Source organism: Citrus clementina, unplaced genomic scaffold, assembly GCF_000493195.1.
Source record: "Citrus clementina cultivar Clemenules unplaced genomic scaffold, Citrus_clementina_v1.0 scaffold_7, whole genome shotgun sequence".
Taxonomy (NCBI): domain Eukaryota; kingdom Viridiplantae; phylum Streptophyta; class Magnoliopsida; order Sapindales; family Rutaceae; genus Citrus; species Citrus x clementina.
Window position 1 is genome coordinate 17,486,164 of NW_006262075.1, and position 14,380 is coordinate 17,500,543.

A 14,380-nucleotide genomic window follows, 5' to 3' on the forward strand; every position below is an offset into this window, starting at 1 on the left:
AAGTTGGAGAAAAAGCAAAACCGAAAACCCACAAAATCATCATTCCTTACAGCTCATTTGAACCAAAGAGCGCCTCTCTTTCTTCTCTCTCTAGAAATGGACTCAAAAGCTACAAGTTTCAAGCATTCTTCACTTTACTTGCTTTATTTACTCATAGCAGTCGAAGTAAAACCATTTCTTGATGGCTAAGCCCCAGCGTGTGTATCAAGTTTGGAAGGGACGCAATGTATTGATTCTTAATCCTGCACTTTTCTGTTTCTTGTATGTGCTGGTTTTTGATACTCTTAATGGCTTCTTTTGCATTTGGGCTAGCTCAGTTTATGCTATAAGCTGGGGGGTTCTTGTTAGTTTATTGGAAAATCATCTGGGTTTGGTTTGGTTTGCTGTTTGCTGCTATATTTTATATAGTTACTAGTTGTTGATTTGTTTAGTTATTATAGGAACAAGTTTCAACGGGCTCTCTTTGATGTGCTTTTGATGGAATTCCTTTAGTTATTTTAGAATTTGTGGGGTTTTGCCAACATATATAATGAAGTTGGATCATGGATTCATGGTTGCTAAAATGGGATTTTTGGTCTCGGAATTTTTTAGTCAAGTGTGAGAGCTTAACAAATTTACAACTTGATTACGCATGTACTTTGTAAAACATGTTTTGTGAATGTTATGTGCTAGCTTTTATGTTGTTAATGTATTAAACTTTATTGTTAGTTTTGCAAAATTATTGTCTAATTTTTGTAAATTTTGGCTCAGGGACACACTTATATTTCACGGCTATAAATAAGAGAATATAGAAAACCAACACGAATAAAAGTAGCATGGATGTGCATTTGGCATCCAATCATTTCAGTGGCATTTGGGTGAAGACAAGAAAATACACTTGCATATAGAGATGAATTTGTGTATGTGTGTGTATATTGTGAGTTCTATGTATCATAGAGCTTTCAGCCAACATTTTTTGTAAAATTTAGATTTCTAGGCTTTCAATTAAATTATCTGTGTAATTTTGTATGCATTATGCTGAAGCATAGAAGACAATTTATACTGTCTGTTCATCTGTCTTATCTTGTTGCTCATCTTACATGGGGTTTATTTTCTCCCCCTCTATTAATCTGTCAATATTTATCTTTATTGCTGCCATCCTTTACTTGACTAAATATCTTCTTTGGCTTCTATGCAGAAATTCATGTTTAATGGGAGGCTCATATTTGGTCCAGATGCTAAGTCAATAGTGGTCACCTTGCTGCTTATCCTTGTTCCAATTGTGACCTTTTGTTCAAATGTTGCAAGAAACCTCCTTCACGAAGTTTCAACATATACTACAGGTTATGCAATTATGGGGGTGGCAATTATGCTCACAGTCTATGTTAGTTCTTCTAAGCTCTCTAATGTAGCCTTTGGTATTTGTTACTCTGTGAATTCTACCTCTGTTTTGAAAGGATAGTTGTTCAAAAAATCTCTCTCGTGCTCAGATTTCTGAAAAGGGGATAAATGATGATTTGAGAAATTTAACAAAATATTGCTTGATGTACCTCTCACTTTCAAATAGGTACAGCCCTTCGGAAATGAAATTTGGACATTTCTTTTTTACTTTGTTTTTGACATACTTATTCATTTGTGTCACCATACACTTGGTTTTATGATCATTGTTTCTTACTTCTGTTTTAGTCTTCAGTGATTTCAAGCAACCAATCAACTGTAATCCCTTATAGTTAGTTGGTCATATTAGGTGTTGGTGCTGCTCTTTCTTACTTCAGCCCGAGACCCAGGCATTGTTCCCCGCAATTTACATCCACCAGAAGAAGATGTTACATATGACTCTTCAGCTTCAATTGAGACTGGTGGTGGAACTCAAACACCAATCCCACGAGTACCCCGAACAAAAGAAGTCCTTATCGATGGTCGTATAGTTGTGAAGGTGAAGTATTGTGACACTTGCAAGTTGTATCGTCCTCCCCGTTGCTCACATTGCTCTGTATGTGACAATTGTGTGGAAAGATTTGATCACCATTGCCCCTGGGTGGGCCAGTGCATTGGGCAGGTATGTTCTTCAAGATTTCATGCTTCTTGCAGCAGTACTCAACTTTCTTGATATGAGCTGTAGTGCACAATTGATCTTGCTTCTATCATAAGCCCACATTAAAGCTCTTATCATATATTCTGCATTTTATGCACCATGATTATTGTTTCATCTGAAATTACCAAAAATATGTTTTCAGAAAATCAAGCCAGTCTTTTGGAATTGCTACATATCCGCGTAATACAAGACATCTGAAAATTAAAATACAAGACAAGAAAAGTAGTTAAATGAACTCAATCAGATGTGCCAGTTAAGGATATGAATTTTTCTATTTCCTTTGTACGTCTTATTGTGAGCCTCATACTAATTCGGCCAAGTGTTTGTATAAACATGCAGCGCAACTACCGTTACTTCTTTCTGTTCGTCACTTCTTCAGCTCTTCTTTGCATTTTCATCTTCGCAATGTCAGCTTTGCACCTAAAATATCAAATTGATTATTATGGAAATGTCTGGAAGGCAATAAAAGAGTCACCTGCCTCAGTCATACTAATGGCCTATTGCTTCTTCTTCCTTTGGTTTGTTGGAGGCCTCACCTGCTTCCATTTATATCTCATATCCACAAACCAGGTCAGTTTTGCTTTTATTGCTTGCACAATATTCCTATAGTCAAGTGCTTTATTTTGGTAGCTAGTTATAAAGGAGTTGGATCTGTAGCTTTTGTTCCGTTTCATTTACTTCTAGGTGCAGATCATGTGGCTAGCAAATTTTTTGAAGCAGTATTATAGGTATAGCCATTAAATCATACCAAAAATAAGATGTATGTGAGAACATTTCACGCTTCTATAACATCTCTACTACTCGATTGTGAAAGGGTAAGGGTTAGCAGTTCCTTTTTATTGTACCTAAATTATGACAAATCTTTGGCACTAGGTTAAAACATTTTGAATGTCAAAATTATATTGGATGTTGCCAAAGTTGCTGTATCTCGAGAATAACATGTAAGTTTGAATGAGGGAGGATAGATTCTCTTTTCATGTAAAATTTTCTAATTCTAAACCAACTTCTTTAGACCACATATGAGAACTTTCGCTACCGAAGAGAGGATGGGGTCCGCTTATACGACCGGGGTTGCTTGAACAACTTTCTTGAAGTATTCTGCACCAAGATAAAGCCTTCAAGAAACAACTTCCGGGCGTATGCACAAGAAAACGAACCAAGGCCTCGCACTCGCACCCGCACCACCCCAGAAGCGGAAACTGACAGACGAGCAAAAGTAGAAGATGACCGAGAGATTGGTGGTGATCTCCTGAAAATATCCAAGCGCCGCGATGTTGAAGAAGCTTAACACAGTTGCACAGTCAATAGAAGGAATGGAACAGTCACAAGTTGCTTCCAGTGTTGAATTTTGAACTGTACTGGCAACGTTGCACAGCAAGAACACGATTAAAGCATAAGTTTGTTAGAGAAGTGGGGGGCCTGGAGACTTTTTCATTGATTTTTCCAAACAATCAAGAGACAGCGATAGCATTAGAATTTCAGAAGACACTGAAACAGTATAGTGATTTTTTTTTTTAACTTTCTTTAGTATTTTTTAAAACTTTTACCAATGTTTATAATGCACAATTTTCAGAGTTTTTTTGCCGTAGTGAGCTCTTCTGATGTATGATCTTATGGAAGTTTTGGCTTATCCTTTTGATTTGCATGATTTGGGAAATTATAACACATGATCAATGTCCATTGTTACTAAATAAAATAAATTCATGATAGGTTGCTAGACCATCGGTGATGACTAATGACTATGCGCCTTTGGTCCAGGCTATTAAGGATTATTTCAATTTGGATTGTCATGTTTCCATCTCCCATATCTACAGAGAAGCCAATTTTACTGTATATTATATGACGAACCTCTTTTTATCTCTGCCTCTTGGCCTTCCTGTGTATCTTAACTCCCTTTTAGGTGTTAGGTCTCTTTTGCTGCATGACATTTACAGGGTTTCTTACCCCCGTTCTATTCTTCTTTAGCTCTTTTTAGAGACCTAGGTCAATCAAAAAAAAAGAAAAAAGAGCAAGATAGTAATTTAACTATGTGATTTGAAGATGATGGTGATATCTGGATACCATATTCAGCTAGGGTGTCATCAGATAATTAGAAAGTCACTAAAATTCGATAATCTAATGTGTCTAGTTTGTAGGGTAGGATAATACCATAATTTTTTTAATTAATTTTCAAAAATTATTGCCACACGGATTAACTAGTATAGAGAATTTTTGAAATTCATCAACTCATCATTTGTAATAATAAATAATAAAAGAATTATTAAGGTGAAATATTTAAAAAAAGTTAATTCCATCAGGTTTTTCAAGACTTATGACGCAACATCATCGATTTATTAACTTTTATAATGAATTTTTACACAATGGTTGAGATACAAATATAAAATTTGATCTAGACGTAATAATATTATCAAATTGAAATGAAACATTATAGTTAAATAATTATCTCCATTAAATAGTTTGCCAATGTTGCGTTTTTTTTTTTTAATCAAAATCATTTTAGATATATTAAATTTCAATATATCCGACGGATTTTTATTTAATTTATGTGAACAACTAAAAAATAATGAGAACTAAAATACCAACAAGGGTATAAAAGGAAAACCACAACCGATATAGTTTCGTGTTCAAAGGGTTTATTCCGTTTCCTTTCTTTTCAATTCTTCACCGAATCAGAATCCCTCTCTGAACTCACTCTCTGAAAATTAGGGTTTTTTCCCCCTTATTTAACAATTTTGGGCATAATCTCCGGCGATTATCAAATCGAAGATGGTAAGCCATTATTGTGTTAGATCTATGAACAGTTTAAGTACTCAAATTCACTTTGTTTGGGGAAAAAAAAATAGAAGCTGAGATTTTGCGATGATCTTTCAGGAGGGTAAAGGCAATTTGGAGGCGCAAGTAGATCAGCTTTTGAATACCGAGAAGCAGATGAGATTATCCGGTGACGTGGCCGGCACCAAGAAGGCGGTGACGGAAATTTTGCAGCTTTGCTTTGAAGCTAAAGACTGGAAGACTCTCAATGAACAGATTGTTAATCTTTCCAAGAAACGCGGTCAACTCAAGCAGGTATTTATTTGTATATAGTTAAATTAGTTATATGGATTAGAAATATTTGTTTTTTAATGGGGTATTTTGTAGACTATGAAAGAGTAGATTTGAAGTTAAAGTAATTTGTGGTTTAGGGTTTTGGGAATTTGGGAATTTAGTGTTGTTGGGATCATTGGATTTATATAAATGTGGGAGTTTGTTTATTGGGGCAAATTTTGATGTCAAGGACGATGTTGCTGAAATATTGTCATGTTCATTGATGGTGTTAAGGTTGGTCTTTAGTTTGTAAATTTTGTTTCAGTCTCAAGTTGGTTGCATGCACGGGGTTTCTGGTTCACTGAAAAGAAGTAGTTAGAATTTTGTTTTATGCATCGAAGTATGTAATGTAAAAGTTCTTTGGGAAGGATTTGTTGTTAAAGTGGTTTCGATTGTGCTGAGACTTGTGTTTACTTAGATATGGATATTTATTTTTTATCTACTGTTGATGTGATTGAATTGTAATTGTGATCCTAAATAAAAGAAGAATTATGTGATTTTTCACTGTTTAGATAGATAAGGATTGTAGGCTAGATAGACGGTACTTGCTGGCTCTCTTGAAATTCTGATAACATATCTGTTAGGAGTATACTTGTAGATGTGCACATGAGTGAGATGCTTTGATGTTGGTTTGTTACTTACACAAATTGCATTGGTTGATGTCCTGTATGTATTTATATACGTACACATATGTAGATTTGTGTAGTTGTCCATGTTGATGTGTTAATGTTCTTGATCTGGCAGTAAAGTAGTATTTGTGAGGAAATGAACACTGTGTGCTGTTTGTTTTAATTGAGTCTTGGATATTATTTCTAGTTGTTACCTTGCCTTAAAAATCAAAGTGGAGGTTGGGTTTTGTGTTTGGAGGAATTTTGATTGAACTTAAATGCTTAATTATTGTTTGCTTGTGGTTTTTTTGTGTTCCTATTGCTTTGATTCTGAACTATAGTTATCAAATTAATGACAATATTTACAGCTTTGATTACATATATAGAATGGCTGACATATATATGTAAAATACTTTTGGCATGCGGGTCACACATATGATGCAAGTATTTCTCTGTTCTCGTCTATTAATCATATGCATATGTTTAATAACACCATATGTATAGGGGTGGTTGGGTATACATTTGTATAGCAGAAAAAGCTTTTCTTTTTTTTGTTTGCTTACCTAGTGGACAACTAGTCCGCTCTCTATTTTGATTTTTCTCTGTTAGTATATTTTTTAGTTTCATATATTTAAAAAAAAAGTAAAATTATCTTGGGTTGGAACTTCTGTACCTTTGTTGTAGTGCTGTTTACCTCCTCCTGTTTCTTTTCAAGTTCAAATTGGATATGCTTAAAAGTATTCATATACCTCTACCTCTACTTGTTTTTGCATGGAGGACCGTTTAATCAAATTTAGTATGTATAGTTGTTAACTTCCCTGGGTAAATGCTAGCAAGTCACTGTTGATATGCATGCTCTTTTGTTACTGTTTATTATTAGGAGTGTATATTTGTTTCTACAGGCTGTAACTGCAATGGTCCAGCAAGCAATGCAGTACATCGATCAGACGCCAGATCTTGATACTCGTATAGAGCTCATCAAAACACTAAATAGTGTCTCTGCAGGGAAGGTGAAAACATGCTAATAGATTTAAGCTACCTTTCTGGTCATTTACTTTTTTATTCTTGTTTTTAACAGAATATTATGTTCTAATTAACATTATTATCATGTAGATATATGTTGAAATTGAGAGGGCAAGGTTGATTAAAAAACTTGCAAAGATTAAGGAAGAACAAGGGCTTATAGCGGAAGCTGCAGATCTGATGCAAGAAGTGGCTGTAAGTATCCTCTGTCTTTTTGGTTATAGGTTTCATATATTTTCTTCTGTGGTGGTATTCTCTGTAATGCCTTTTTGATTTACAGGTGGAGACATTTGGTGCTATGGCAAAAACTGAGAAAATCGCCTTCATTCTTGAACAAGTATGGCCTTTTATTTCATGTTGTTGTTACCATAAGCAGTTTTTTGTTGGCTTTAGGATCCTTTTGGGTTATGATAAAAGATATAGTGTATTATAAATTTTGATAAATTAAACTTTTCAGGTCCGTCTGTGCCTAGACCGCCAAGATTATGTCCGTGCACAAATTCTTTCAAGGAAGATTAGTCCAAGAGTTTTTGATGCTGATCCTTCGAAAGAAAAGAAAAAGCCAAAAGAAGGTGACAATGTTGTTGAAGAGGCTCCTGCTGATATACCATCATTATTGGAATTGAAAAGAATCTATTATGAACTAATGATTAGGTATCTAGTCGCCTTTATTTTTATTTTATATTTTTGATTCATTGTTTGTTTGGCTTTTGTGTTACGGTATGATTAAATGTGGTTATATTCACAATGATATCATGAGTTTTTATCTGTTGGTTGACTGTGATGATCCTTTTGTGAAATATTTCTGTACGTTCTTGTGTGATGATGATCATTTTGGTCTTTGGCATCTTATTTCTTATTGCGCACCTTGTTTCCATATATATCATATGGAGACTCTTGGATTGTCTGTAATTTTTATTGTATGTATTTTACTTGTTTTTAGGTTTGGGATTGGCCTGTATGTAGTCAGTTTTGGAGTTGATTATCTTGAACATCATTAAAGCTACACTGAGTTGTGTTTCTTTTCTCTAATATTTATCTGAAATTGTTTCAGTTCCTGAAGCATAAAACATAGATTTGTCCAGAAATAAAATGCATAGGATATTAGTACTTTTTTGGGCACTTAAAATAATGTGTTTGACCTCTTATGTTACATGAGTATTTAGTTTTATTTACTTGGAATAGTGCGATTCAATAATTGCCTTTTTTGGAGCATGCTGGTTTTCTTGGTTTTTCCTAAATGTTAACCAGCCAGCACAAAGTGAAGTTGGTTTCTAGCATTTGCATTACTTGACAATGATAATCTAGAGATGATCCTGCTTAGCTTTGATTCATATACTGTAATTTTGTTATGCCTTTCTTGGAGCATGCTGGTTCTGAGGATTTTGTTTTATCTAATAGACTACGAGTTCAATAATGGAATTTGAGCTGTATGATTTTTTTTTTTGGTACAAGTTCAATAATGGAATTTGAGTTGTATGATTTTTTTTTTGGTTGTTCTTATTATTATTATTATTATTTATTATTTTAACGCAAAATTCTAGAGGCTTGCAATGATTCAATGCCACTTTTGCAAATTCATAGAAGAAAAACTTGTTATGGTTGTTTTGTTCATATGTTTTTCTTTGTTGATTAGCGTCTTGTCCATTCTTTTCACAGCTTTGTTTTTTTCTTGCAGTATATCATGCCATTGTTTCATTCTTGTCTCTGTAGGTATTACTCACACAACAATGATTACCTTGAAATTTGTCGGTGCTATAAAGCTATATATGAGATTCCATATATCAAGGAAGACCCAGCCCAGTGGATGCCGGTAATAATTATCTTCATTTATCCCTTCTTAGTTCTGTTGAGAATTTGTGTTTAATTGTTCCCCTCCACCCTGAATATGTAGGTCCTGAGGAAAATCTGCTGGTATTTAGTTTTGGCTCCACACGATCCAATGCAGTCGAGCCTTCTAAATTCCACCTTGGAGGATAAGAATCTCTCTGAAATCCCGAACTTTAGGTATTTCTTTTATGAAGTTTGTGTTTTGTTGCTCAATGATGTATTACATTATTGTTTTTTGATGGCTGCCTTTGTTTGATGACTATGGCCTTAGGTTGCTGTTGAAGCAGTTGGTCACAATGGAGGTCATCCAATGGACATCTCTTTGGAATACATACAAGGATGAGTTTGAAAATGAAACTAACATGCTTGGAGGCTCTTTGGGTGCCAAAGCTGCAGAGGATCTAAGACAGAGAATAATTGAACATGTAAGTTTGGCTAGACATGGCTTCATCTTTACTCTTTTCCGCTCGTGGACATCTTGTATTCACTTAACACATTTGGTATCTTTCAGAATATTCTGGTCGTCTCTAAGTATTACTCAAGGATTACATTGAAGAGACTGGCAGAGCTATTGTGTCTGAGTATCCAGGTTTGTTGATGATACAATGTTTTTTCTTCTGTCAATTTCTACATTTCTATGTGGGTAAAGATGGATGGGAAAATTGGGTTTCTTTGTTATTTTATTTGAAATTATGTGGTTTTTGACCTCATTATCTCAAGTTCTCAATTCCATCTTTAAGAAGATCACTGTGGCTTCTGGCATCTATTTTAGTTGCCGCCAATCTGATAATTTGGGCAATATCCTTTTTGCTGAAGTGCAATTGCATTCTGTGAATGTTAAAAACCAATTCTTTTTCACATGGCTTGAACTTCTTTTTTTCTGACTGGCAACATTGTGGCACTGTAATTTTCATTGCTTGAATCAGATTAGTGTTCCTTATAATTCCATTGCAAATTATAATGTCAAACAGGTTATCCTGAAATTTCCCTTTCAAGTAATGTAGGCATCCTATGAAGGTTGAGCACTTTAGTAATTACATGACACCTTTAATAGAGAAGAAAGTGCTTCTTATTTTTTGGATTTTAGTTGCATTTAGGTAAATAAGAAACATGTTGGCCTTGTTTTTGAGAATGATGTTTGTTTGTCCCTAACCCTAAAGGGGGCTTTTGTTGGAGTAGATAATAGCAGTTACTAATTGCTAAAGTTGTATGTCGGCTTCTAACTTTCTGTTGCCATGAAGAATAGATTAAATCTTAGCCTTTCTTGTCCTCCTTGGCATGAGTTTACTCAGAATTTCTTCATTCCATTTTATTACTCAATCAACCTCTAAAAATTTGCTTCCCAATCCAGGAAGCAGAGAAGCACCTTTCAGACATGGTTGTTTCCAAGGCACTGGTAGCTAAAATTGACAGGCCGCAGGGAATAGTCTGTTTCCAGGTAGCCAAGGATAGCAATGACATTCTCAATTCATGGGCAATGAACTTGGAGAAGCTGCTTGATCTTGTTGAGAAGAGTTGCCATCAAATTCACAAAGAAACTATGGTTCACAAAACTGCTTTGAAAGTATGAAATCAATGTCGCCTCCAATCTGCAGGTATTGATACTCTCTGTTCCTATATACCAATATTGCCTGACACAACTTAAAAATCAATACTTCTTTTTCTTCTTTTCATCTGGTGACAAAGTTTTCACGCGTTACAGGTTTCAATTGTGATCTTAATCAACGTGTATTCAACTACGACTGGGTTGATCAAGCATGCAATCTATCACAGTTCTTTTGTTGGTAGGTTTAGGAGATATAGACCTTGCTTTTGCTTTCTAGAACTCAAAAGATTGTTGTATACTATCGGTACGTACCTTTGCCGCTGTCTAGAGCATAAACCTCATTGGTCTTGTTTCATAGCAGGGGAAAGAAATTGAATGCTTCACTTGTTCTTTATTTTCTTTGGCTTGGATTATGTGATTTTGGTCTTTTTCATAATTTCCTAAACTATTCTGTGCTATGAAGAATTTACTATTATTTTAACACTATGATTTGAGTTGAATACCCATGACCCGAGATTAGCTGGTTGTCAGATGGTACCTGTACCCTCTATTAAATTCTTGTTGGTATTGACATTTCTGGAATTAGATTGTGTGGCACCCTTATGCAGTTTCATGTCTAGTTAATCGAGTTCATTTTAAGGTAAAAGGAAAATCCTAGCTCAGTGACCATATGAATTTCTTTGAACATTTATTGATATTGTGAAAAAAATCCATTAAATTTAATTTCTCAAAACATTTTCAATTCAAGGTAAAATTTTTAATTAGATAGTGTGTATGCAGCTAATTTCATTAAGATAAGACTCAGTCAGGCTGGCAGCCTCCATCATAACAAGACAATTCAAATTTGCTTAGTGGTGAGTAAAGAAAGTAACCGGTAATGGTCGTAGCGTCGACTGTAAAGAGTTGGGACGTGAGAGTCGGGTCAAAGTTGAGGTGATTGTTTTTGTCCATGAACTAATAAGGATTCAGTTAACTTTCCAGGGTTTACTTACAATTGACCTCTTCTAGGCTGCTGACTGGTTGCTCAAATCTTTGTTTGGATAAGATAAATTATTAGTACCAAGTCGCTATTTTCATAATGGAATACTGAATAGTTGAATGCGTGAATGAACTGTGAGAATCCCCCAAATATTACAAAACAAAACAAAACAAAACATTAAAAAAGGCAAAAAAATCTTATCCTGAAGGAGGATAATAACTAGAAGCATTCCATGGTGGGATTGAAAATTCTGCACTATCGCTTTCCGTTTTGGCTGGCATGAACTGAACCGGCGGCTGCCCCGGGAAAGGGTGCGATGAAGTTAACCGCAAAGGAGATGAAGCAGAAGACAAACATGAACTCATTGGCTGCCTTTGAAACTCGGCAAAATCCGAAACCAAAAAAGAATAGTCCCGGAAATCACTAGAAACTTCAGTATTTGGCACATAATGGTCAAGTGCTTGACAATGAACTATTGGCTCAGATGGTGTAGAAATGGGCAAAAGGGTTGTTGTAGAATCAGAAATGGTCAACTGGGCCGCCACTGAATTTGCGTTTGGTGATGATTTAGCAAGCTTGACGTTTTCAGGGAAGTTGAGTTTGGCCTTGTTGCCTCTGAACCTCAAAGCAGCTTCATCATAAGCCCTGGCTGCATCCTCAGCTGTGTCAAATGTGCCTAACCAAACCCTTGCAGCTTTGAATGGATCCCTTATCTCAGCTGCCCATTTCCCCCATGGCCTATGCCTCACTCCCCTGTATCTTCTCCCTGGCTCTTGCACTCTAACGCTCTTCTTGTTACTATTGTATTCATATATTGCCTCTCCTTGCATTCTGGTGCTTGCACTAATGCTTAACCTCTCCGTTCCTGCTATTTGAAGAAGAAAAAAAAAAAAATCAAATAATCTAATAGTTGCAAAAGATGCATGCAATATTAATCATTTTTAAAACTAAGAAATACACCCCCTTCCCTCCCCCCCCCCCCCCCTCTCCCCCACAAAAAAAAAATGGTAGGTAGAGAAAAAAGGTATTCTTAAGGTTGAGTAGGGTAATGAATCAATAAGGATACTAGCTCGTTCAATGAAACAAAGTTTAATACTCAAATTCCCGCTTATATCAGATGAGAAAATCTTCTATACAACATAGGTAGTACACAAACACCAAGTGTAAAATATGTCACGAGTGTATTCTCATTTAAGCGTAGTTATAAAAATTAATGCCAACATGATAACATGCAAATTGTTGTACGGCTAACTTGACGCCTCTAATATAATATATGTCGACGATTAAGCGGCTTACCTGTTACAACAAAAACTGAACCTGCAGTTACATGTGAAAGCTCATCAACTTCTCTCTCAGGCCTTGAAGAAAAATTATCACCGCCCTCCATTTCTCTTGCTCTCTTTTGCCCACTACCAGCCCAAGAAGAAGATGATGAAGAATTTCCAACACTTGATGTAACAGCAGTAACTTTCATATTATAATCATTTTGTTGCATTTGTTGAGCTTGAGACACAACAACATCAGTATCTCCAGCAACCACATGCTTCAAAGCAGAAACCATAGCTGACATCTCCCATTCCTTCCATCTCATTCTTCTTTGATCATCACCAGAATATTGCATCAACGGTTGATCAACCTCTGATAACCTTTCCTGGTGACTGTCCTTCTTCTGCTTCTTCTTATCTATCTGCTGATTCGCCACCTTTATCATAAAGAGCGCATGCAGGAACCTCAAACTCAGGAAGCAAAAATATTTGTTACGTGTGTTTAACAGAAACCCAAAAGCAACCAAGTCAGCTATATATATATTAATATATATATATAGAGAGAGAGAGAGAGAGAGAGAGAGAGAGAGAGAGAGAGAGAGAGAGAGAGAACAATAAAGTGAAATAATAATATTAATGAACTGCCGCCTTATTTTTATTGTAACAATATTTCTTAAGGTTTAAGTTATTCTCTCTCTTTTTTTTTTGTTTAATATTTTTTAGAAGATGGAGATAGATAAAATTTAAATTGATTTTTTTTAATTCATATTTTTTTTATGATTCGAATTCAGGTGGTTAGTAAAATTATTTAAAAATCACTAGAACTATTAAAAAAAGAAAATGTATGAATGAGAATTGTTTAGAAGTAAGTTTAGTTGAAGAATTGCTTTGGAAAAGGGCAAGTTGGCAAATAGGCTGTGTATTTGCCGGTGTTAATGAAAGTGGGAGCCATTTACTACAAATTGTCAAACAAGTGGGTTGGTTGGCTGCGTATTTGCCGGTGTTAACGCAAGACGACATGAGCCTTCAATTTGGGCTTATTGGATTCTGGTTGGGCTTGTATTTACTTTTAATTTAAAATACTTTTATAATTATTTTATGAAAATAAGAATAGATAAACTTTAAATTGTTTATTAATCCTGATGTATTTGTATCACTTAGTTATATAATAATATTTTAATTCAAGATTTTGGACTTTATTCTCAGGGGTGGGCATAAACCCACAACCCATGGGTTTATCCAAATCCAAACCAAATAAAATAGTTTGGGTTAAATAAATCATGAAATGAGTTAAATTTGGGTTTTTATGGAAGAAATCATTTTACAATGGTTTGGGTATGGTTTATCCATGAGTCATGAAAAAATTCAAGATAACATATTAATGAAAAATAAATTAAACAAAATAAAGGGCTAAATCAATATTTTAATAATAAATTTTTATTAAAATTACGATTATATAATAATTATACTACTACTAATAATAATTATTATATAGTAATTATACTACTACTAATTATTATTATATAATAATAATAGAAGTGCTTACTTTAATTTGTATTGACATTGTTAGAATTTATGTTGTAATATGGTTAATATTTAAGAACAAAGTTATTGTAAAATCTATTATTCATAATTTTTATCCACTACATTTTTTCATATTTTAATATTAATTAATAATTATTATAATTTGATATAATTAAATTTATTAAAATAAAAATATTTTAATTATAAAATTCAAACCAAACCAAACCCAAATGGGTTGGTTTGGGTTGGGTTAAAAATATTTGGATTGAACCCAAATTTTTATGGTTTAGTTTGAATTGATTTAAAACCCAACCCAAACCAACCCATATTTATTCCAGTCTAAAAAAACTATTAACTTATATGATTTAATAATATAATAGAATTATATTATTAAAACATATCGCTTAATCACACACACATAATATATACATATCTTTTCAAATCGGT

At 34.4% G+C, this 14,380-nt stretch overlaps 3 protein-coding genes across 5 annotated transcripts; 2 read left to right on the forward strand and 1 right to left on the reverse strand.

Annotated features, from left to right (window-relative positions):
- Positions 1 to 29: 29 nt before the first annotated feature.
- Positions 30 to 3,677, forward strand: LOC18036009 (protein S-acyltransferase 8). 2 transcript variants are annotated; one of them, XM_006427826.2, is made up of 5 exons: positions 30 to 226; positions 1,178 to 1,363; positions 1,727 to 2,038; positions 2,414 to 2,644; positions 3,087 to 3,677. In XM_006427826.2, exons 1-5 carry the CDS (start codon positions 182 to 184, stop codon positions 3,360 to 3,362), a joined length of 1,050 nt encoding a protein of 349 aa, XP_006427889.2. In that variant the 5' UTR covers positions 30 to 181; the 3' UTR covers positions 3,363 to 3,677. The 2 variants fall into 2 exon arrangements, with proteins under 2 accessions (XP_006427889.2, XP_024037101.1); XM_024181333.1 differs by lacking the exon at positions 30 to 226 and adding an exon at positions 231 to 261.
- Positions 3,678 to 4,681: 1,004 nt separating this feature from the next.
- LOC18037339 (26S proteasome non-ATPase regulatory subunit 12 homolog A) lies at positions 4,682 to 10,665 on the forward strand. The gene is made up of 12 exons (XM_006427827.2): positions 4,682 to 4,843; positions 4,946 to 5,140; positions 6,669 to 6,776; positions 6,880 to 6,984; positions 7,070 to 7,126; positions 7,247 to 7,443; positions 8,503 to 8,602; positions 8,684 to 8,796; positions 8,891 to 9,044; positions 9,131 to 9,208; positions 9,971 to 10,214; positions 10,322 to 10,665. Exons 1-11 carry the CDS (start codon positions 4,841 to 4,843, stop codon positions 10,187 to 10,189), a joined length of 1,329 nt encoding a protein of 442 aa, XP_006427890.1. The 5' UTR covers positions 4,682 to 4,840; the 3' UTR covers positions 10,190 to 10,214; positions 10,322 to 10,665.
- A 570-nt stretch (positions 10,666 to 11,235) lies between these two features.
- On the reverse strand, positions 11,236 to 12,958 carry LOC18035784 (ethylene-responsive transcription factor ABR1). 2 transcript variants are annotated; one of them, XM_024180545.1, is made up of 2 exons: positions 12,441 to 12,958; positions 11,236 to 12,009 (listed from the first exon to the last, which is right to left on the reverse strand). In XM_024180545.1, the coding sequence occupies exons 1-2, from the start codon at positions 12,853 to 12,855 to the stop codon at positions 11,342 to 11,344; spliced, it is 1,083 nt and encodes a 360-aa protein (XP_024036313.1). In that variant the 5' UTR covers positions 12,856 to 12,958; the 3' UTR covers positions 11,236 to 11,341. The 2 variants fall into 2 exon arrangements, with proteins under 2 accessions (XP_024036313.1, XP_006427893.2); XM_006427830.2 differs by having other exon boundaries at positions 11,236 to 12,012.
- Positions 12,959 to 14,380: the final 1,422 nt, after the last annotated feature.

Coding starts and splice junctions, on each gene's coding strand:
- LOC18036009 (XM_006427826.2), top strand. CDS start 182: ATGGCTAAGCCCCAGCGTGTGTATCAAGTTTGGAAGGGACGCAAT. Junction 2,039..2,413: donor TGGGCCAGTGCATTGGGCAG/GTATGTTCTTCA, acceptor ATAAACATGCAG/CGCAACTACCGTTACTTCTT. Junction 2,645..3,086: donor ATCTCATATCCACAAACCAG/GTCAGTTTTGCT, acceptor CAACTTCTTTAG/ACCACATATGAGAACTTTCG.
- LOC18037339 (XM_006427827.2), top strand. Junction 5,141..6,668: donor AACGCGGTCAACTCAAGCAG/GTATTTATTTGT, acceptor TTGTTTCTACAG/GCTGTAACTGCAATGGTCCA. Junction 8,603..8,683: donor ACCCAGCCCAGTGGATGCCG/GTAATAATTATC, acceptor CTGAATATGTAG/GTCCTGAGGAAAATCTGCTG.
- LOC18035784 (XM_006427830.2), bottom strand. CDS start 12,855: ATGATAAAGGTGGCGAATCAGCAGATAGATAAGAAGAAGCAGAAGAAG. Junction 12,013..12,440: donor TTCAGTTTTTGTTGTAACAG/GTAAGCCGCTTA, acceptor TTCTTCAAATAG/CAGGAACGGAGAGGTTAAGC.